The sequence below is a fragment of the Aphis gossypii genome, chromosome 2 (assembly GCF_020184175.1).
Source record: "Aphis gossypii isolate Hap1 chromosome 2, ASM2018417v2, whole genome shotgun sequence".
In the NCBI taxonomy this organism is placed as follows: Eukaryota; Metazoa; Arthropoda; class Insecta; order Hemiptera; family Aphididae; genus Aphis; species Aphis gossypii.
The window spans coordinates 60,959,294-60,984,834 of record NC_065531.1 but is presented as its reverse complement, the minus strand read 5'-3'; the positions used below and the strand labels follow the sequence as shown (position 1 = coordinate 60,984,834).

The 25,541-nt window shown below is 24.8% G+C and overlaps 1 protein-coding gene across 1 annotated transcript; it reads right to left on the bottom strand.

The window, feature by feature from the left end:
• Positions 1–322: 322 nt before the first annotated feature.
• On the bottom strand, positions 323–20,965 carry LOC114133035 (sialin-like). The gene is made up of 5 exons (XM_027998657.2): positions 20,834–20,965; positions 11,298–11,891; positions 3,341–3,691; positions 1,193–1,551; positions 323–674 (listed from the first exon to the last, which is right to left on the bottom strand). Exons 2-5 carry the CDS (start codon positions 11,834–11,836, stop codon positions 460–462), a joined length of 1,464 nt encoding a protein of 487 aa, XP_027854458.2. The 5' UTR covers positions 11,837–11,891; positions 20,834–20,965; the 3' UTR covers positions 323–459.
• Between the last annotated feature and the right edge of the window lie 4,576 nt (positions 20,966–25,541).

Genomic DNA, 25,541 nt, shown 5'->3' with positions numbered 1-25,541 from the left:
TAAAGATAATACTATTACAATCACGGAATCTCAAAATAAGTAATTAATGTTCTGATCTAAGTCTAATAAACGCAGGCCCGGTTCAAGTGTTTAAACCACCTAGACAAACTTAAGTTTTTCGTTCTTTACGTGTAAATACTATATCAAATATATTTTTTTCATCTATAATACACAAATGTTAAATGTTCCCTAGGCGTGGGGTTATGTCGTCTACCTCTTGGGCCTGAATAAACGGCTTAATTTTTTTTACCCAATCTTGTATTTATAATAATACACTGTGTACCTACGTAATGAAAATGACAAAATAATAATGACAATACAATTAATCCAATGACAACATTCTTTTTTAAAAATAAAATTGATTTTATAAAATTATTCGTAACTACTCTAAGATCTTTGTTATATTCAGATAGTCTGTCGTTGTAAACATCGTGGTGCACGCGGATGATTGTTTTGCGCTTATGGATGTATGTATCTTTGATCCCAGCATTGTTTTTGTGTAGATCCGAACAAAAGAAATAGTATGCTACACGCAATTGATACGAGGATAGTCACATGGAATGTTATGCTCCAATTCATAGTGTTTGCAAAAAAATTACGAACCAGCACTAAATCAGTTATATTACCCATAGAGTAAAAAATATCGCACATGGCTATTAGACTTCCCACATAACCTGAAATTTAATAATAAAACCAATGAAATTTTTCTTAAGCAATTAACGGTTATAAATTATAATCATATTTTAAAACGCATGCGTGTGTGTGTGTGTGTGTGTGTGTTATAGCAAGAAAAAAGATGTAGACTTTAAAAAAAATTATAATAATGATATTTGATTACTTCTGTGAACAAAATGTTAAAAAAATGAATAAATATTATAATATTATTTATGAATAATTGATCGGTAAAATGTATGTATAATGTGTAATAGGTTGATATTAAATAAAATTGAAGATTAATTATAAAACTAATATAGATGGAAAAATACAGTTTAAAAAATAAATATTTCGAAATTAAATGGTGGTTATTGAGTTTTATTTTACCTGAAATTTAAAAAAAAAAATTACGGTTAGAACGACTTTCATGAAGAGACAAGAAATTTATGTTTATAGTTATTTTATATAATTATGTGTATTATGGAGGACTCTTTAAAATAATGTGTACAATTGAATAATATTGTGTTATATAACTAACCGGGACATAAGTCTAGAGAATTTATTCGAATACTGCTTCGTTCGAAGCCTAATAATATCACAGTCATTCTTATAAACGTTCTGGCCCACGAATCGTTACATTCTGCAGTCATGATACCCAAAATCATAATCGGTGATCCTATTAACACAATTCCGACGTACAGTTTTCTGATCTTTATTTTCGTATTCGTGTCAACGTTCGTCAATGACGAGGCTGAGATTCCAGCGAATATAGACGTAATCCAACCGATCATCCAAGACACAGAGACTTGTATGCCGGTTTTCACAGCATCGCCGCCTAGGACATTGGCACCATAAATCGGTAATCCGGTAGTGATGAAGCTGTATAAAAATCCGAGTCTAAAAAAATAAAGGTGCATAAAAAACATAATATAATGATTTATTAATATAAAATAGTAGTCATACATTTTATAACAGTGTGATATTTTTGAACCTATCTACATTGTTGTTATACATAAACATAAATTCATAACACAAACATAATTTACGATTAAGGGAATTAGATATCGTCTGTGTTTTATACCGAAATAATAGGTATATTTTTATTTTTTATTAACTGTATAAAATAGTCTAGTCCTCCGTTAAAACTTTTGAAAACATATTTCTATGCGCAACGAAGTTAACTTAAAAAAAAACCTTTGCAATTTTTTTAAAATTTGACTTCTAAACCCTACAAATTAAAAATGTATATTTTAAATATAAAGAATTACATAGGTTAGGTACAAACTACTTAAGGTTTAGTACACATACTAATGATCTTTATCTATACCGTGGTTTTATCTACAATTATATCGTGCTTTCTACGCACTATTTAACGACCCACATACAAGAATTTAAAAATTACCCATATTGAACTTCTTAAAACCAGTCGGTATCAAATCCCCTTAAATGCATTACATACTATTTCAGATAACTAGATAAATGGTGTTTTTATCTTAAACGCGAATAGCGTTGTAATCCATTTTTAAACACTTTTTATAAATTAGTTTTTTTAAATTTCGACAAAAAAAGTGTAAACATATACTTAAATATACATAGAGTTTCCCATGTATATTCATATTTTATTTTAGATTCTGAGCGGAGTGATGTTTTAATAATGCATTTAGAAAAACTTTTTATTATACTCAAGGTCCTCATTTTTAATTATTTTGGTTTTTATATCATTTAATATTTTTTTTGTGGCAATACCGCTTATTTTTTTTCATAAATATCATCATTTTTTTTATATATAAATCTTAAATCAGAACATTTTTAAAAATATTGTATGTATCTACACCGAAATTCGAATGAATAGATTTTGAGTTATTTGAATTTATGCGTCAAGGATAATAATAATTATCCAATAATTGATCAATGATATTAAAAATGTTAGAAATTAATACTAATCTATTAACATTTTATATTTTTTAAACATTTTTTGAGTATAAAAATAATAGATCTGATATATATTTAATATTTTATTAAAACTATTAATTTAAATATAAGTTTATCATTTTTAATAACTCATGGACTACTTATTCAAATTTTGATTCAGATAATTAATATTTTCAAAAAAATTGAGTATAATAATTTATAGCAAAATGTTCATCTCTTAAAACAAAAGTTTGTATAGCAACAAAACACTTTACATTTTATAAAAATTTAAATGATTGAAAAAGTAGTCATTATAAAAGTATAGTTTCTAAACAATTCTTAAAACTTTATTAAAAAGAAAAAATGGCGATTAGTATTCATGGAGTATATTTCTTGTACAGGATACATATTGTCGATTGTCTCGATTGAGTATCTATACTTTAGTTACACTTGTCTAAGAACAAAGCGCATAAGTATTTAATTGATATTTACCTATAAAAAAAAAAAAACAAATCCACGAATAGTCAATAACTTTCGAAGAATAACAGTATCAATAATAACAGTAATTCGGTAAACATTAGAATAAGCTGAATAGGAAATCGAATACTACGCGAGAATATTAAAATTAGTTTTCTCAAGTTATCCTATCCGACTCGTTCGATATTTTATATTTTATTTACTAAAATCATAACGATAATTTTATAATAATAATAATAATAATAATATAAAATCGAGTAACAACAAATGCGATGTCGTCATTCGACGTCTGTCGTACCCGAACGACGCGTTCAGCAAGCTGATGAACGGCATTGATCGCATGATCACGATCCACGCCGTCGAGATGAACGACACGGACTTGGGGCTGTCGCTGAAGTCGTTAACGTATGGCGTCAGATGAATCATGGTCCCCCACACGGCGGCCCAGGCGAATCCGATGACGGAAAGCGTTACGAAGCTGCCGTCGAGCGACACGTTAGGTATGACTATTCCGCTGTACAGGTGTCCGAAGAAGCCGCCAAACACTGTGCCGGAGAACATGAACGTCGTGTAAAGGGTCCTGTTGGTTTTCGGAACGATTTTGCCGGCCAACGTGCCGCCACACGAGCCGGTAGGTCCGAACGCACACCTGAACATCGAAAACGGCGATGAACAGCGTATATAGTATAAAACGCCCATCGCGTCGATTGTGAACTCGGAACAATATTATAATATTATTAGAATAATCGTAACGAATAAAGAGATAATGATTTCGATGTGGATAATGACGTGTTATTATATTGTTATCGATTCGTATTATTATACACTGTCCCTATCTGTCGTCGAGTAGTCGATTTCTACACGATCGTACTCCGGTTTGGCTGTCGATGTTTTAAAAATCGTTTTTTTTTTCATCGCAAATCAAGTACCTATCTATGAGGTATCTTGAAAAATGTAAGGGATTCGATTATATTTAATTACTTACATTAACTTCCAATATAAGTAATGTGCATATTGTATTATCTTGACGTTTATTTAAAATATATGATATATAAAGGATTATTTTAACACGCTTATCATGTGGGTAGTTAAACATGTATGATGTTAGGAATTACCCAGAAATAATACTGTTGAGTTTCTGAATTATACAATTTTATTTTTTGTCTATGATTTATTTTCAAATCGACAACTCCGTGTATTTCTTGAGATATTATACCAAGTTTGTGCAAAATTAATCACCCTGAATAGATTTAATACCGCTAGACGTGGGTGGTCGTATTATCGTTTTAAGGAGATTAGATAGTCTTATGATTATAGGTTGGATTAGATTGTAAGTGAGCTATATATTTGTTTCAACAACATTACGTTTTTGGCCACACCGAAATTAATACTCTACTATAACAATATTGTGTAAATTGATATTGTTTTTTGCACTAACGTTACGGATTAAGATCGCTGTTTATTGCTTGCAGATATTAAATTATCGTATTATATACACTGCTAAATTGCTTGGATAAATAAGAGTAATATTCTGAAGTATGCAGTGTATTTTAAAATAAATGTGAACGCAAATCAACAAAAAATGTAAAAATATTTGTGCATAATGTATACAAGTACGTATAGGTTAAGTATACGTATATATAGCACATACTAAATTAATAAATATTAAAATATAGGATGATTACGATTCATATTTTATATTATTTTAAAAATAGTTATTTATAGAACGTGAATTTCTAATTAATTTAATAGAATAAAATAATATACATGTATAAAATTCAAATGTAAATTAATTAGGTGTATGTTTAGGTTAATATGATTAAGTAGAAATGGTAAAATAATTGTTACCTTAATGTATAAAAGGTTAAATTTCATTTGAAAACTTTTAAATTTAAACCCAGGGTTTATTTCTTTCGGACTATATTTTTGATGTTTATAAATATTATATTTGTTCAGGTACATTTTTGAAAAGTTTTTAATTGCCAAATTTAAAAGGCGAATTTACTTGACTGTTCTGATCCTGAACTATTTTAGTTAATATATTCTTTTTAATCATAAAATAAAATATCCAAAAATAGAAATTTTAACAATGGAATATTATATTTAAAAATATTTTTGAACGTCTTTATAGATTAACGACTGTAAATGTTATAATATTTTTTATTATAATAATAATACATACTTACATATCATAATATGTTAAATTTACTCATACATTATAAATTTAATTTTAAATCATACGAAAGTAAGTATAGAAATAATATTGACTATTAACCAAGTATAATTTACAATTTTAATTTATACTATACGTATATCTGCATTAAAACGAGAAAAATAAACAAAATTGCTTAATCAATTCTTTTAACTGAAACTAAAATATAAATTATTATGACTATCAGTTTAGTTAGTTAAATATACCGTGCACAATCTTGAGCGGATCTAGTTAATAGATTTCATTATATTATAATCGAATGAGGTATTTTATCATTGGTGATTAGTGCTGTACGAAAATGGTAAATATGCAACGAAAAACCGGCATAGATTTTGCACTTTGATTATCAAACGATGGTCCATTTACATTACACAGTACTAGGAAAAGCTTGAATAATAAAAATATGGGTCGAGATGTAAACGCTGTTGTTTCAAAGTTTTAAGATTAAGAATTTATAAAAGAAATAAAAATTGTGTGGTTTGTATTTGAAAAAATCTACTGATTTGCGTGTACGAGGGAAATGCGTGTACGTTGTTTGAAATAAAGACAGACATATTGTAAAAGAACATAATATTTCGTTTTCTTTAACTTGATTGGAATCGATATTTTTGTTTGACAACCATTGTATAATTCGTACCACAACTACATTTTATATATTATTTTTTTTAACACTGTTAGATTTATAAATTCATACAACTGAGAAATATTTTTGATTTAGTATCAAATAATACTTTGGATTTATATTTTATACATACACTGAATTCAACCAATGCAATTCAATCAAGCATTTAAAAAATCACGCAGATATTATATTATACTCAATAGACAGTATAGACAATATAAACATGTATTCTTAATATCGGATTTATATTAGATATCTGTACTTACAAGAGTATATCTAATATATTTTTAATCATGTAAAATATTTGAAAATTGTTCTTAATACAAATGTTTCATTAGTTTGTGTTTATTTCTTTTTAATGTTCTGTTGAAAATAACACATTGAAAAATATATTTTAAAATATAAATTTAATGTTAGCTGTAAAATTACCTTATTTTGTGAAAAGGGAGAGATAAAATCATATTACTTGCATATTATAATAATGTTACGAAATATTTATTTTTGAATATTTTAGTATAAAATAGGTAATTATATATAATTATAATAGGTAGTAATAAAATATAAAAGTTATTTCCAGCATAATTTTATATTTTTAAAACAAATATAGGTATCAAGTTTTAATTTTAATTTTTATGTGATCATTATTGGTAAATAATAACTTCAATGTGTTTCAATATAGTAAAAATAAAATCAAACTTTTGGTTGATTGTTCTATGTTTTTACATAAATTATTTATTTTTAACACATAAATATGTTTTACATTAGTTTATTTTTATCTTTATCCGTATCTACGTTAAATTCTAAAAATTTAAACACGATGAATATAATAGGTATATTGTAATATAACAAGTTATATCCCATATAAATCACAATTTTTATGATTATTTCACATGCAATTACTTTAGATATTTATATGTAAAAAAAAAACCTTTTACTAAAATAAAAAAATACTCAACATTTTTATGTTTCATATTATTGTTGATGTTCTTATTATCAACAATTTTTTGATTAAAAATTATAATACATTTAAGAATATATATATATAGTAATGGGTACTATAAAATATATATCTTTAAGTTGTAATTAAATTATTAATAATATTATTGTTATTTTGTATTAAAATAAAAACTTGATTAAGTTACAATATGATATTCAATATTTTTAATTAAGTATAATTATTACTATTTTGTAATGGATGTTTATTTTTCAAGTAAGTTTTGTCGAAAATGTCAAATAAACCAACGTGTTGGTTTCAACTTTCTAAAAGTTTTCATTTGTGCTATTAAATAACTTAATTTATTACCTACTTAAATAAAAACTGTTGGTTATTGATATTTGTATTTATGTAGGTTCAGTAGGTATACACGAAAAAAACAGAATAAAATATAAGTAGGTAAACTATGATAAAAATATATACGAGTATTTAAATTCTTCGATGATGATTTCTTTTGTTTTTCACTTATTTTCTATATATTTAGATCAAAAAAGTTAGTTCTTGAAAATTAATTATTGTTATAAAAATTATAATTAGTGAAAAGTTCAAACCTATTAAGTAATTAAATTGATTAAATTAGAACATTAACGTCATAATATGGTTATTTATTTAAAAGTTTTTTTTTTTTTTTTTTTTGGGTGAATGACTTTTCCTAAATAATAAAACAATGTGTTTGAACAAGTTCCTCATAACATATTTAAAGAAGTTTCTTTAAATATGTTTAAATGAGTATGATGATATATGAAATATTATTAGACAAAATTATTATTATATTATAATTGGTAGGTACATATCTTTTAAAATATTCTATTTTTTCTTCTTATTTATTGTCAATAAAAAACCTACCAATGATTAATCCACAACTAATCGAATCATTCCATGTGCATTACGACTTAAAATTTAAAGTACTACAATAAATTTAAATAGAAATTAACACGAAATACAATGATATAAATAAAAATATTTAATACATTCTACGAAAAGTGTTATTAGAGAAACAAGAATATTTAAAAATAAATTGAGACAAGTATATTTTAGATTTCATTAAACAATTTTAATGTTAGGGTGAACATTTCAATGAAAATAAAGCAATAACCTTGATAGTAGTTATTTATATTTTAAATCGATTTGTGATTTAATTACTCAAAAAACTAGTACATAAGTGTATTATTAAAATTCATGTTCTCGAAATTCACTGACAGTAATAAGGTTGACCAAATAAAAGGAAAAAGAGATTAAAAAAAATACTAGCTAAATGTAATACAACATTTAAAAAATGGCTCCCAAACACAAACCATCAATTTTTCACCATCATTCTTTATAGTATTTGTGGAAATGACGACTGAGAATTCGATTAATATTGCCACTCAGTCAAAAATGTATCTTAATATTATACCTATAATATTATGTTATTATGGGTATAATCGCTGTAAGACAAACGAAATATTCACTTGATATCAATAAAAAGAACACGGAAAACCGGGATGATAAAAGATTACAAAAAAAAAAAAAAAAAACGTTTTCGAATTAAATCCATTATGATGGCAATCGCGTGTTTTTAGGTGTTCATACTATATGGTAACGACTGCAGATTGTCAGTCTGTAAAATGCAAAAGGATACAATATCATAGTGACGGCGGTGGTGAAGTCGGGTGTAAATGCGATGTTGATATTATATTAAGAACGAATACACAGCTTGGAAAATGTCACCTTAATAATAACATTATAATACGTTATGACGTTGTAATACAATGCGTACACCTAATAATAAACTCAAGGTGTCTGGGTGCTCCGGGATCGTGTGTGGCGGTGTTATCCAACAGCGCCAGCCGGGACCATATTGAATTCGCCGTTCGTCGTGGCAGTATTCCGTAACAAAAATTTTTCAACCGAAAATAATTACGTTATTATATTATTATCATTATATTGTTGTTGTTCGTATATAGGTAATAGAATACGTATTGCGCCTCGACGTTAAGACTGGTTATAATATGTATCTACCCCTATAATGTAACTATATAGTAAGCTGAATAGCATCGTAAAATCCTATTAAATTTGTGTTTGTTCAACCGTACGCGGTGGTAGCTACATTACAGTATTTCCTCGTTAACACACAAACCCGGCGAACAAAAATTATTGGATAACGTGAACTTTTTTTTCGGCTCTTAGAAAGCCCCTCATATATATTATATTTTACACGTAGGATATTTTTGATTTCTTCGGTTTACACAAATTTGACGGCATTGCCATACGATTTAGACATATTTTCGTAAACCATATTGCCATTGTATTAGTTAACACGAACAGAAGACTCTCGTTTTTATTTTCGTTTTGTTACACGGTTTTATTATTTGACATTACAGTTTAACAGTACAGTATTAGTACAACGATATTTTCACCCATCTGGTTCGGTGTTAATCACACTCGTTCTATTGGTCAGTTTGAATTAATATCGTTATTGATTTATTGTGTTAAGTTAAAATAGACGTTTTCAGTCATATTGTTAATTTTTAGAGAGTATATTCATAGAGTATTCGAGTTTTCGATGTAAAATTCGACAATTCAAAATATATTATATTATATGATATATTAGAGGTCATTTATACACAACTCTAATAATAACATTGTAGGTATCTGTGTAGTTTAGGGTTGATTAAGGTCAGGTGAATAATAATATGATTCAAATGTTGTTATGCATTTCAATGATAAAATAACAATTCGATGACGGCGTCAAGGATATGCATTTCATGTTCACAGCGGTCTAGGTTCCGTTAATTCGATAGTTATTTAGTATTATAAATTTGGCTTACAAATGTTTTACACACATGTTACTATAATATGCTTTGAAAAGTTTTAGTGTGGTGAATTAGTTAGTTGAAAAAACTATTTAACAATTCATAATAAAGTATTATTTTAATGAAGATTGTATTTTCATAACAATTTAGAATAAAATAATCAGTAAGTTTTTATTTTTGGTAGAAAAATGTTAATATATTAATTTTATTTATAATTTAGTGCATGCATTCAGTATTTAATTATTTATTGTAATTCATATTATATTATTTTAGTAAATTTCGAGTTACTTAAAAATAAAAATAAATGGTTTTATTTAATTGTTTTACTTCCCAGATTAAATTAGTTCATGAAATGGGTCAACTTTAAACTTGGTTATACTATTTAAAATAATCACAAAACTAATACAAAGTAATAATATACAATGAAATTCTTAGTAAATTGAAATAAATTGAAGATATATTGATACAAATTAGACATTTAACTTGTTAATAAAAATATATATAGTTATTTGAATTTTAAATCATTATTCAACATATTTATTATTTTTAATTCATATTTAGATACTTAAAAAATGACGTAAATCATTTTAGTTTATGTTAAACATTTATTTTACAATACAGTAAAAACAAACACACAATTTATGAAAATATCAATAAAATGTACACTAATGCTCTTAAACTCTTTACAGCATAATATGTATGGTTGACAAATGATAAATATTTTATCTTGAATTGATATTAATTATTATGATACACATTGGAATAATTGTATTAGAGTGAAATGATAGATATACATTATACGTATTATAGTGTAATTTTCAAGATAAAGATTGACGTGGCTAGTGAAAGCATAAAAGTCGGAAGTCCTGTCAGATGCAATGCGCTTAGGTTATTATCCAACAGTTTTGTTGATGACTTTTTAAGCTGTGTGTCATATAAAATAAAAATTAAACGTATACCAAAACGACATATCTGTGTCTTATAAAATATCTATGAAGAGGAAATGATTGACTATCTTCACCAACGACATTTATATTATGTTAATAAACACATCATAATATTGTAATCGTTAGCTTATGAATAAATCGTACAGTGTATAACTAAAAATACAATTTTCTCAGCTAATAAAAAAAGATAGAATATGATGTTTCACTCATAGAATGAGTGAATAATTCCATAAAATTACATTTGTATTGCTGAACAACATATTATAAAATAGCCAATAGGTGATATATTCTTCTGGTATATATAGTGATTGGTTAGTTAATGAAAATAATTACTTATTTCAGTTAGTAAAAAAAAGATATTAAGAAAGTGTAAATTATAAGTTAATAGTTAGTTAACAAACGATTCATTAAAATATAAAAAAATATTAATTTAACTCGGAAAAAAATGTAAAGTACCACTTAGGTCACACATTGAAGCTATTATATCCCTATACTTATTAAAATTTCGAATTTCCAATAACAAATAACTAAAAAAAAACTCAAAATCAAAAAAAAAAAACAAATAAAATGTTGGTCTCGAAGTGCGATAAAATTAAATACAAAATATACGATTGTACCGTGTGTCACGCAATGTACCGTACAGAAACTTAACCTGTATAATAATATTATCGGACCAGGACCTTACCCTTGCAGGAACCTGAGGAACGTGACGGCCAACCAACTCTCGTACTGGACGAACGCCACCGGAACCAGCGCCATCGTGGCGGCCGTGACGGCCACACACCACATCATTATGGACCGCTCGTAACCGCGGCTCGAGTACACGCCGCCCGGAAACGTGGACACCAGCGTGCCGAAAAAGTACGCGCCCATCGTGGCCGTCTGCTGCCGGATCGTCCAGTCCAGCCTTCCGGCCACCGGGATCGTGGAGTTCACGCCCACGTCCAGCACGGCGTCCGGACACAGCGGCCGGTCGACCGTGGCCGCCACCAGCGGGACGTTCATCATGACCATCATCGCGTACGTGAAATGTAACCGGACGGTCAGCAGGAACGAATACGCGAGGAACGTCATCCCCAGCCAACAGTGGGTGGCACATCTCTTCCGGCGCTGACTCAGCTGGTACGAACCCACCACGCTCGTGTTGTTGTTGTTGTTGTTGTTGTTGCCGTTATCGTCGTCGTCGTTGTATTGTTGTGGTCGAGCGTAGGACATCGTGATCATGATGACGCAGAGGCGTAGCCAGAATTTTTTTATGGGGAGGGCTGAATACTTTTAACTTGAGTTATTGAAAATCGAAAACAACAAAAAAATTAATAAACTTTTTTAATAATACTTTTTTAAATCGATTATTCTATTATTATACAACTAATAACAAGAAATATATAAGTACATTTTTTAAGATAATTTCCGTATTTAAATTTAAATACTTCAAAACAATATACAAAAATACAGCTAATGGGGGAGGCTATAGCCCCTTTAGCCCCCCCTTGGCTACGCCACTGTAATGACGTATGTATGTCGACGTCTGTGCTATCACAGCGGACGGGCGACGGTTCGTCGTATAATAATATTATCAAATGCAAAATACATGAAATACGCCTTTCAACTGTATACCAAATCACCATTAAGCGTTTATAAATATTATTTCGTATTAATGCACTGGCCGATGGACTTTCTTAGGATTCGCATCGCAGTGCGGGAGATGCGAAAACTTAAGGTCTTTGCATACTGTACCGCCTTGTTAATATAAGGTAAATATTTATAAATATAGATAGGTAAATGTTTTAAGAGGACGTCGTCGTACTCGCGTGCGCGAGTGTTGTCTTTGATCTCACTAACGTATAAAATATATGACACATTCCGAGTTCAGAATAACCCCCATTTCACTATCTATTATTTTTAATACTGTTGTGAGTTTTTTTGTTTTTTTTTTTATTCCGAATGGAGAAATTATGTGTTTTTGTGTCTGTATACAAGATACATGGTTGAAAGAATGCTTCAATGTTATTATTGAAAAAAAAAAAAAACTATGGAAAATATTTGAATTTTCACCCAATGTTTATAAGATTATTTTCTAGACGTGTAAACATTATTGATATTTTGTTTCTTTTTAAAGCTTGATATTTTTGATTTTTTTTTAAAACTTTTTAGAGTCAGTCTTGAAAGTTTAATGCAAGATTTTGTATACATTTGGCATGAAAAAATATTGAAAATACATGCGCGCAATTTATTTTTATACAAACATTTGGAGGTGATATATTTTGACTACATTTTAAAAAATTCATAAAAATTATAAAAGTAACAAAAAAAAAAAAAAATCAAAAAGGGTTAATAAAAATTATTCCAATATTGTGACTACAGAAGAGAATACAACATCTTTTTTTATGAATTATGGGTAATTAGTTTTAACCTCATATTAAATTAAAAATATGAAATTAATTTTATTCATGTTATCAAATATAATATATGTTATATTATATTAAAATATAATCATTAAACTCATTTATAAGTATTTGATGTGTAAATCCATTTATCTTTCATATAGGTACAATTGTATTAATAATAAAATAATCAGAAATAGTTCAGTTACAAAAACTATAAAAATATTTAAAAACAGCTACAATGTATCGAGATGACTATCCCTTTAAAGAGGGTTAAGTATTTATATATTTAGTAAGTATATCCCTATGTAGTATGTACACATGAAATATATATATTTTTAATATATTAATAAAATTCTAGATTTAGACATAATTGTTATACGACTATAATATAAATATTAAATATATTTACTTATGAAATACTCCATTTTTGATTCGTTTATAATTATCTATAATCATATAAGATATAATAGTATCATCTATATAAAATAGCCTAATATATTATATTATATATTATACATTATGTTTGTAGGTTTTAATATTTTTACGATAAATTTATATTTATAAAATTACTTTTGAAATTAAATTCACCAATGTTATTTTTTTATTTTTTATTTTTTATTTTGTTATGTTTTTGTTCCTAGACAGTTTACGTACCAGTCTTCCCATGTTCAAAAATTACTACTCATAAAGTGGACCAAAAATCTTTAATGTGTTGTCAATTTTCAAATACCTATTTTTTACCTCTTCTCTAATAAATGAAACAGTTTTCTTTTAAATCAATATCGCCATTATTACACGAATTTCATCACTTAGAGAATATTGTCTACTTTTTTTTTTATAGAGCCAAGCTTAGAATTGTCAAATTTTCAAATACACTTTTTCATTGTACTACATTTTATTTGAAAATTATTTCAAAAGAAAATTAAATTTATTAATTTTAATTTTTTTTTATCTATTTTCAATGTTTAAGAAAATAATGTACTGTTATAAAAAACCTATTGATGATCAAACTTATAATACATGACAAGCACTATATAAATTAATAAGCATTTGTATAATTATTAAATTATATATGAATATTTATTTCCGTTATATTTTCTACTCATGGCAAAATATTATTATACATTTTAATTATTAAACACATGATAAATGATATCTAGTTATACTCGCATTAATATTTACTTTTTATGAGAAATTAAATAATATAGTATAGTATATAGAATATCTATTATAGTATTAATGTATTTATTATTTCTATACTATACATTTTTTTTTAGTTTAGATATAATTGATAAATATAGTAAGTATTAAATTAATATGGATAAAGAAAAATATCATTATGGAATAAATAGCCTGTTATTTTACTTACTCGATTTATTTTATTATTAGTGTACAAGTTTTATAAATATATTTTAAATTAAAATATCGAAAGGATAAGCCAACATAAACATTTTGGTATTTCTTTTCCACAATAAAATGTTTTAAATTTAACATTGAATAAGTTTTTACTTACTTCATATAGACACATACATATCATGATCATATCATGATGTTTTTTATTAATAAAAAACTTTAACATTTTGAAACTTTGAAAATATATTTTTATTTTGTTTTAGTAAAATAGTTCAAAAACGATAATTTATGGAATATTATTAAAAACAAATGTTTCTTGTAGTATATAGAAATTTAATAACGTCTTAAATCTATAAGGAAAACGAAATTATGAAACGATTAATTACCCAATGTCATTATTTCAAATTAATGCATATAATTAATAATTGTTATCTGTTGTTTATAAATTGAATTCACCTCTAAACTATTTTAGTTTTAGCTAAAATTCAGTGGTTTTATTACTCTTTGTCTATTCAATTTTGTTAATATAAATATAAATTAAAATCATAATAATATTGAGTAGTGTTACATTTTTACAATTTCAATAATTTAATTTAATATGCTTATAAAATACGTCTTGGCAACAGTCCAATATCACTGACTCTACTGTAATAATATATACATTATACATACAGGTGAATTTTATATTAAATATTTTATTTCAAAACATAAAAATCGAAATTAAAATGTGTAGAATATGAGTTATACACAAAGTTTTGGTGAGCAGATTGGAGTGGTACTCGGATAACCCGTTGGTTTAAAAATGTTGGTTTACTAGTTCGATAATCTTTAATTTAAATACTTATAAGTTATTATTTATTGACAACTTGACCGCATTTTGATTTGTTTATATAGAAATACTCAGAAAAATATTTTGCTTCAGAATGTGAAATCAAAATTTTATGTCATTCAAAAAGACAAAAACCTTATAAAATTAAAATATTAAAAATATATATCAATTTTTAAAAAGATGTTGTTTTATTTTGAGAAGAAATTATGTAAAAAAATATTTTCAAAAAGTTAATAGATTTTAAAATAATGAATCTTTTTTGATAAAAAAAAAAATTCATCCTGTTTATAATAAAAAGCACATTATACTTGGATAATTTATAGCTCGAAATTGTAGATGACATTATTCTATCATATTATAGTACTTTATAGTGACTTCTATTATATTGTCACAAAAAAAAAAAAAAAATATATAATATTAATATATTATAATATATTTATATATATTTGTCTAACTCATTTGAATAAATATTTGAAGCTATAGTTGTACAATTAATTTATTGGCGTCCATATTTTTTGGTCGATATTGATTTATATATTATGTGATAGAAATGCCAAGTAAATATAAATAACAGTCATTTGGAAACATTTTATGTGTATTTTATTAACCGTAAAACTATAATGGTTTTTTATATATATATATATATATATATATAATATATATATGAAATGTATATAATTAGTTGATACCCTCTGAATTTTATATTATTGAAAATTAATTTAGTTTAAATAATTAATTTATTAATAATGTAATATCAGAGTTTATTAAATTGATTATATTTGTTTTACAATGTTATATATTGTATTATTATAAAAGTATAATAAATAAGAAATTTGGTTTTGTAAATTTGAAAATAATTATATGTAAGTCTCGAATACTATATGTATAATATGGATTTGATAAAATATTCAAGTTGAGTAAAAATAAATTCTGTAATAAACTACTAGACCTCATAAAATATAAAAATAAATGTGTTATAAATTTAATAAATATAGCATATTTCTATTGTGCTGACAAAATAATTTATAACTTTAATAGTTGTATCACAAACAATACAATTTTATGAAAAATAAATTCGATATTTTAGGATATAAATTTTCATTTAATTAAAATAATAACATTTTTTTTGTTTATATATATTATGTATTTACATAGGTACTCGTATTCATTCGGAAATAGTTTATGCATTTAATATATAGCCACACATTCTAAAGGATGCTTTAAACATTAATGATAGTTAAATATTTAATCAAAGGTATTAATATACTATGTTAGAAATGCTTAGTATTTTATCAATTTGTTATTAAATTTTTATTGTTATAAAATATACTTAAAGAATGAACTTGGGGTATAATAATAGGGTATTTTTTAATAATTATTATAATAACGCAATAGTTCAGTTTTAAAAAAGGTTTTTTTTTACTTAATATATACCTAATGTGTGAATAATATTTTTAACTAATAATTACACCCATTTTTACATTTTGTAAATTACTTATAGTTTAGTACTAGAGACAAAATTAAATTCAAAATATTGTCAAAGAAAAATTATATCTAATAACTTGTGTTTTATAAAATATTAAATCAATAACTTATTACTTAACTAATCAGTACGAAACACCTGGAGAGAAAATATAACCACGTAATAGTTACAATACAGCAGAAAATGTTAGTTGTAGTGTAAGATAATAATTTGACGTAAGTATCCATCACCTTCAATTAATAATGAAAACTGGAGACTTGTCAATAATTACTTTTAAAGTTTTTCAATAAAATAAAATAAACAAAACAAAATAGTTTGTGTATTTACTAAAATAATTAATATAGATACATACCAACAGTAATAATAAGTATTAATAATTTTTAGTTAATCAATCATATAATATGTTCAAATGATTATTCTTATGGATTACAAATTAATGTACTACACATTCTATGTGCCTAATATTTTGTTATTTAATTTCGTTAAATATGCAATAAAAATATGATATATTGCATAAAAAATGATGATAAATACAGACTATAAAATACTGAAGATTGATCATATTAAGTATACCATACTTGCTTTTATAAATATTTCAATATTTATTGTAACATCTAACTAAATAAATAAAGCAGAAGCAGATAACAAGTTTGCTTAAAAAATATGATATATTTAAAAGATTTCAAATGTTCATAAAATGAAAATAAAATAGTATCTAAACTCAATCGAAAATAAACTACTTTAATACAACCAGATATTAATACGAATAAATATGTATATTATGATGTTATAATGACGTGTATCTATATTATATAAGGTATAAGTATGACGATAAGTTTAAAAGTAGAACATATATATGTAATAACAATACGTTCTTTTTAAATTTCACTTCTTAGTATCATAATATTGTATTGTACTTTTTTAGCTTACTCCACTATAATTTTTAGCGTATTATACAGTTATACAGGTATTCAAATGATAGTGAATTAGTCCTTTGGTTTAAATATTACTAGATTCAAATAATGAATTTTTAATAAAAATAAAATTGTTAAGCTCAAAATACAAGTACACAATTTTGAATTTTCGTTAATTTAATAGCATTTTAGTTAACGTAAATTAATTAAAATTGATAACGTAAATACCTATTTATTTATTTTTATACTCAATAGGTAAATATAAATAATTTATTTGCAAATTTTTAATGTATATAATATACATCCCTTATACTATTATTATATATATTTTTTTAACTCAGTAATGAGATAATTTAATTTTTTAAATGTAATACATTTAAGAGAAATTATTTTTATAATACATATCATGTTAAGTTTTCAAACATTAAAATGTTAAGACAACCTAGAAAACTAGATATAAATATATGTTCAACAATATACATTTTCGAATTAAAAACGATAATCATAGAGGCATAAAAGATAAGTATACTTTTGAATCATACATGTTTACATTTCATTTATATACATTACGCCTAAATTTACATTTGATAGACCTAAGACGCTTACATCAACCTCTTGTGTAACAAAAATCTCAAAAAAAATACTGAAGACTCGTTCTTTTACATTATAAAAGTACTATAAGGGAAAGAATATAATAGTTTCTCACTCTTTTGTTACATCGTTTATTCATACTACATTAGTACGCTCTATTTACATAGCCTCGTAAAAGTCTCTATAAAAAAAAAACTTTCGAATCCTTGATAAGATAATTCGTTTTCTAAGTTTTTCGAGGAACAGTCAACGGGTATAGTTTTTAAGACTAGCTATTTGCATTATTTTTAAACATATATTTACTATTATTTTAATACCTAAAATTAAAATATTAGAATAACATCAAAACATAAAAGTTCCCAATGGTAGTAAAAAATATTCTGACACAGACATTATTCAAAGAGTATAATCTAAGTATATAAATAGAAAATCGGATCACAATCAAATTTGAATTTATTGGAAACACAATAGTAATAAATTTCTAATCTAATATTATACATTTCTACGGTCAAGCACTATGTTATTCCAACCTTCAACACTTAAAATTGTGATATAATATTAATATCAATACCTAATACCTTAAATCAAATGAATTGTGAAATACTATAAAAGAATACTATTTTAAATATTATTCAGAATACTGACTAAATAAAATTACAAATCGAATCACTATGAATTAAGAAAATTTAAGATTCAACGAATAGAATATATTTAGCATTGATCCAGGCCAAAATAAGATGTTTTCGCAAGAACATGGATACACGTATCACATACAGTGGTGGCCATTGAGTATAGACAAATAGATGAAACGTAAGTACAAAGACAAATAATATAATAATAGACTGTTGTAGTAGAGATAACTAGAATATTATGTACATTATTATACAAACCAGTATCCAACAAATAACCACAAAAACCTAAAACTAACACATAATACGGGTACACGATTTCACTGTGGTCTAAATCGTTTATTTTCATGTCCAACACAATATGTTAACATTGGTCGCACTGCCCCGCAATACTCATGAAATAAATTTAAAAACTACACTCGCATATACGGTCATGTAAACTCTACCATACATATATATATATATATTTTTTGTTATTCATAATGTTAGTTATTTTTATTTTTTAATTTAAAGTGTAATAAATAAAAGGTGGTAAAATTAAAAATAAAAATCTTAATTATTTGAGTAGGTTATCTTGAAAAACCTCCGGTAATCAAGACTATACTCGGTCTGAATTCGTCTGGACTATTGAGGCTCTACTGTTGTATATACAAGACATAAAATGTTTAAAATGTATGTATTCCTGCATTCTGTTCATGGCGTCAGTCGTTTCCGCCAAAAAACTTGATTTTCATTTTCCGACAAGACAATTATCGTTTTCGCAAAAATGTAAAAGGTTCGATTTTCGTTTCCGCCAAATCTATTTCTACCCACTTATCTAAATTATACTTTGAAAAACCATTTAGAGTTACCCAGGGGCCACTACAAGGAGGCAGTTCTTATTGACCACCAATAAATTGTTTGAATTAATTTTCGGATTAATATTTTCAAACTTAAATTTAATTGATATAATTGAGTTAATATAATTACATTTGTATATACGAGTTTATATATTATATTAAGTCAAATATTCCGACAATTCCATAAATTATTTATTTTTTCAAATAATTATTGTATTTCTTTTTTAAAAATGCCATTCTTGAACTTGTTTTATTTGTATATTCTTTTATTGCATCATCAAATGGTTTATCCTGAATTTCTATATATATCGATGATCGATAAAACTACAGATAGATTGGAGGTTCTCAAATCTAATTTCAATAATATAAGTAGAAGTAGATTTGGTAGAAATGGAGGTTACATTTTTGGTGGATGAGCACCACTTGAACCCTTTTTTTACAATAAATTATTTAGCTTGATATTTTATCTGAAAATGTTGATTATCAAAACTAAAACCCAAAAGACAAATTTTGAGTTATTCAACTTTAAGTAATAAGGAAAATAGGTCCTTGATAATGGGTTTGAACCACGATGATTTGAAAATATTAGTGAATAGTGTTTAATATAAATCATTAACATTGATATTTTATAAAAATGGTCTAAATACTTTCTCCTATATTGCATCTATATTATATTTTTGTAAAATTTATTTTTAAGGATTTTTTTCTTAGAATAAACTTTTTGATAACTAAGAAATCATCGAAATTTAGAATTGGGTAGGTGAATCAACATAAAAAAAAAAAAAATTATCAATTAAATAATGTATAGTAAAGAAGGGATTTATTATTTGGAAAAAATAAGCTTCTATCACCACAACACAATTTTCAAGAAGTATAAAAATATTCAGGCATTTTAAAGTATGATTTGCTTTAATATATTCAAAAATTCCATTAATCAGAGTTTAAATTACTATAATTATTAATATTTTATTTATAATTATTAAAAAAGTGGGAGTGACTATGCTAGGTAAATCATTCTATATTAATTATTATATTTTATATTTTTACACATATAATTTTTTAGAACTTTATAATTGTATATAAATATTATAATCTAATACTATGTAATTTTTTTATATATAATAATTAGATATTAATTTATAATTGAATACCTACTTAACCTTAATGTTATGATATAAATGTGATTTATAACTTACCATATAAAATAATGTTCCATGAGTCAATACATTAAAAAAGAAGTGTTAACATTTATTCACGAATAGATTTTGTAGTTACTATACATTGTACTTTATTAGTTATTCGTTTCGTATCGACGCACAATGTGTATGAATAATGCATTTTAATTTGTTATGGTTACTCATTATAAATATTATTATTATGTTAATAAATTTAAACATTAAAGAGTGAATTCATATTTAATAGTTTTATCTTTAAGTTTGATAATAGAAAAATGTACACAATATTAATAGTTAATAATACAACATTACAACAAATATAATACTTTAAAAAACTTATTTCTTATATATTTTGACATTTTTTGGAATTTATTGTAAAGGAACGTAAGGGAATTCAGACTCCCAATTTTTAAAGTTCTAAAGTTCTGATCACGTTTAAAGTGCGATCTCCTTAAAATTGTCTTCAAAAGGTACCCCCAAGTCTTCAAATCGAATCGAAATAATTTTCTTAGTTTGTTAACGTTTCTTATTAATTAATAAGTTTCTGTTTTATAAAGAATATTATTATACCAACTACTTAGTTTAAACTTTTCCATCATCAATATGCGCTTATATTGCGATATGAAAGATAGCCCTTGAAGGGTTTTTTTTAAACAAGTCTAGTAGGGATGTCAAAAAAATTCTAGATCATCATACAAATGAAAAAAAGGCGTTTTAAATAAATCATGACATAAAACTTAAAATTACAATATTTTACTTCTATGGATTTGAAAATATGACGTCTATAGTTCTAAAAACAAAAAAAAAAAATTGAATAAGTCTTGTAACATAATCTAAATTCATGAAACCAATTAAACAAAGAAAGTATTTATGTTGTCAGAATAAATTATTACATGTCTGTTTCTTAAAATCCCTTATTTTGTTTACCTTAAAAAAATTACGTGTATGCCACTGTCATACTATTAGTTGCGATGACAATGTAATACAATTACAGCTTTTGAGTTATAAGAATTGTATAAGTTTAGATGGAACTCTAAAAATATCAAATTTATTAATTATGCATGATTATATTTATCTACAGTTATTTACTGTGCTAATGTCGTTTTGTTTGAGTGCACTTGATGACATTTTTGGCATACTTAGACTCCAAGCTCTACCCTGATTGCGATACTAGTTAGGATTAAATTTAAGTCATGCTATTAAGTCTTTTCATCAATTTTAAACATAGTTTGTACTAAAAAATGAGAAAAAAACCACATCGTTAATAGTAAATTATTTATTTTTAAAGAATATACCTATTGCAAGTCATAAATCACATTTTTTATGCTTTTATATTTTCTTTAACATTTTAACACAAAATCTGAATTATTCATAAACTGTAAATGAGGTCTCCTTAAAATCGTATTTGTGATATGATGTTTCATCACTTTCAAGTAATGATATAACGTACATCGAATACTATAATAATGTCGGAAAATACATGGATATATTACTATATTAGAAATCAGACGAAGAAAATATTAATACTATGTTATTTATTAATTATAATTCATTACCAAATATGCTGATGATATTACTATCATACTCCTTTAATAGATTAAATAAAAACCGAAATTAATATTTATCGATCCCAAAACTAACTAAGAAATATATTAAATCAATATTTATTCTATGTTTAACTTATTTAAAATAAATGCTACATTTTTTAATAAGCTTTATATTTGACAGTTTGTCAAAAATTCATTAACCTGAAAATACATATTATGTTTTTATATCAGTTAGTAGTAGAACTGTGAAAAGTTTTAGATTTTTTATCAAAATATCAATTAGATTTTATTTTATTTTTTTCTTACATATTTGTGATTATTTTAACTATGCGTAGTATTATAATTGCGTATGTTTAATATTTCGAAGAACTGAAAAATGTATCAAAGTAAGGTGAAACGAAGCTCTAATGATAGTCTTTGATCGTGTTTGATAAAACTTTAGATTAAAAAAAAAACCTAAACATACTATGTAAACTATTGGAACGTATTAAGTATGATATTTATTCAAATTTTCAATAAAAACACAAGTAAAACAAAAATATTAAATGTTTACTGAGATTTAAATGAATTAGAAAAATAAAATTATTAAAATTTTAAATTTTAAATGTACTTATTGGGAAATGTTAATAATTGTGTTTTATTTATTAATTAACTTTAGAATTAGGATTTTTTTTATAATATTCATAAATTATATTCTTGAATTCATGGTAACGTTGATATTAATTTGTTTATGTATTTTATGATTTATTAGTAATAAATAACTTGTATAGTACTTTGTATACTACTTTTACACTGAAATTTCAATTTATTGTATTGAAATAGAAGTAGTATTTATCCATTTTACACAAGAATAAACTGCGCACAATAATATAATGATGCACTTTTAGTTTACAGACGATATTTTTCTACAATTCTGTAGATAGAAGTCGCATAAGAGGGGGGGATCTATTGTTTGTTTGAAAAAATATGCTTCATATATTTTGTATAGCTATAAATTAGCAAAGGTTATTCTATTTTTGATGATTATGCGTAAATTATGATTTTTTGTGGATTGTCTAATTCCATTTTTGAGACGGTTATTTTCTGTTTTATCAACCACACAATGGGTGAACTTTTCTATTGTAAGTATTTTCATATATTCAAAATAATATTATTAGTCGTTTTAATATTTTCCAAGGAAAAAATATGAATGAATGTGAAGTATATGTATACAATAAAGAGTTATACGTATTACTCTGTGTAATGCTAAGTTAATACGAATTTTATCATATTAAAAACATTGTTTCAATATATATTATATTAATTTAATTTAAATATGAGTCAATGACAAAATTTAACAAATTTATCCATTCATTTAGTAACGTAATAATTTTATAATGTAGGTAATTTAAAATATTATTGATTTTAAAAAATAAAAATTTATTTCATTGTTAAATAACTAATAAATTTAGAATAAAAAATTATTTTTTATACAATTAAAAATATTAATTTGAAATTTTTTACACAATAAAAATATCTAAAAAAAAAATATCTGTATATTTTATTTATGTTATTAAACAATGCTGATAAGAATAATACAATTAATTAATAATAAATTATATACTCGAATGATTTAACGTTAGTATAAAGTCTATTTAATATTAAATCAATTATACTTTTATAATGACTTTTTTTCAAGACTGTATTATATACAGAAATTTGAAGTAAAATATATGTACATAATTTTTCTGTACAAAAATACATGTATGTATTTACAATGTATTGGGATCCATATTATACACCTACTACACCGCTATAAGTCATAATTAGTATTACTTTTTAATTTTATACATTTGGTATTTTGATGTATGTTCTTGTTATTGATGTAGTATTTTTATTATTATTGATTACTTTTGTTAATTATTATGGCATTACAATATATCATAAATCATAATATGACACATAATGGAAAACTGTAAACAGTATCTGTACTTTATTTTATATAAAAATAGTTTTGAAATATTGGAATAATATTATCCTATCATATTATAGGAACTATTTTAAATAAATGATAAAGAACTAATAATTAATATATAAGTACATAAAACACGAGCATGTTATGACGTTGTGTGGACTTAAAGAATCAACTAATAATTTCGCAACACAATATACATACACGTATTATAGGTAATCTTCAAAGTGATTGTAAAAAAAAAAAAAAATATATTAATTTCTAAGAAACAGAGTTGATTTTATATTATTTAAAGTATGGACCCACGTTTACATCATTTTAAAATTATGTATTTATACATAATGAATTGTATTTTTTGAATAAAAATATCGAATTGAAATAAAGGTGATTTATCATAATATTTATTAACGATATTTTATGTACTGAATGTTTTGTTTTCTATATTAAAAAAAAACATACTACATCCAATAAAAACCACAAATAAAATATTATAATTTTATGCATCATTGACGTGCCGGCTCAATAATGTGAAAATTTTAGGTTAGGGATCTATCGTGTTTTACATGCAATATTGTATACACAATACACATATTACATAGTTTACTATAAACGTGTTTGGAATATCCCAGCGGAAAGTGTAATCACATATTTCGAAGTCACAGATTGTCAAACCATGGAATTTAATATTTCCATAGACTTTAGTGTCATATACAATGTAATATGAAAGTATATTGTACGTGTATACTGTTTTCCGAGTAAGGAAACAGTTGAATTATTATTGTTGTTATTATTATTGTGGCATGTGTTGCTTTCGGACGGCGAAGTGATATTTTTTTTTCTACGCTTATACGGATTTTTTTTTTCTAAAGTTATATATTTTCTAGAGAACAATAAAAAGGTTGGCTAACAAAGGAAATACACAAGAATAAAACACGTTTTACTTCTTCATAACTTTTTGGCGAGTCACTTGTATTCTTGAGAGTTATCTTTATAAATGTAAGTTGAACAACGCTATAGATAAATTATAGTTTTATATAAGTATGTCTCATAGTAAAATAACTGTACAGTTTTCGAAATTATCATTTAGTGTTTATAATTTTAACATTAATTATATAAATCGTTATGATTATGATATGATTAAAGGTACAATTTAATAATTTAATGTTGGTTCTTAAGAAACATTGTGTTTTTAATCAAAACCATTTTCATTATATCTTATTCAGTTATTTAT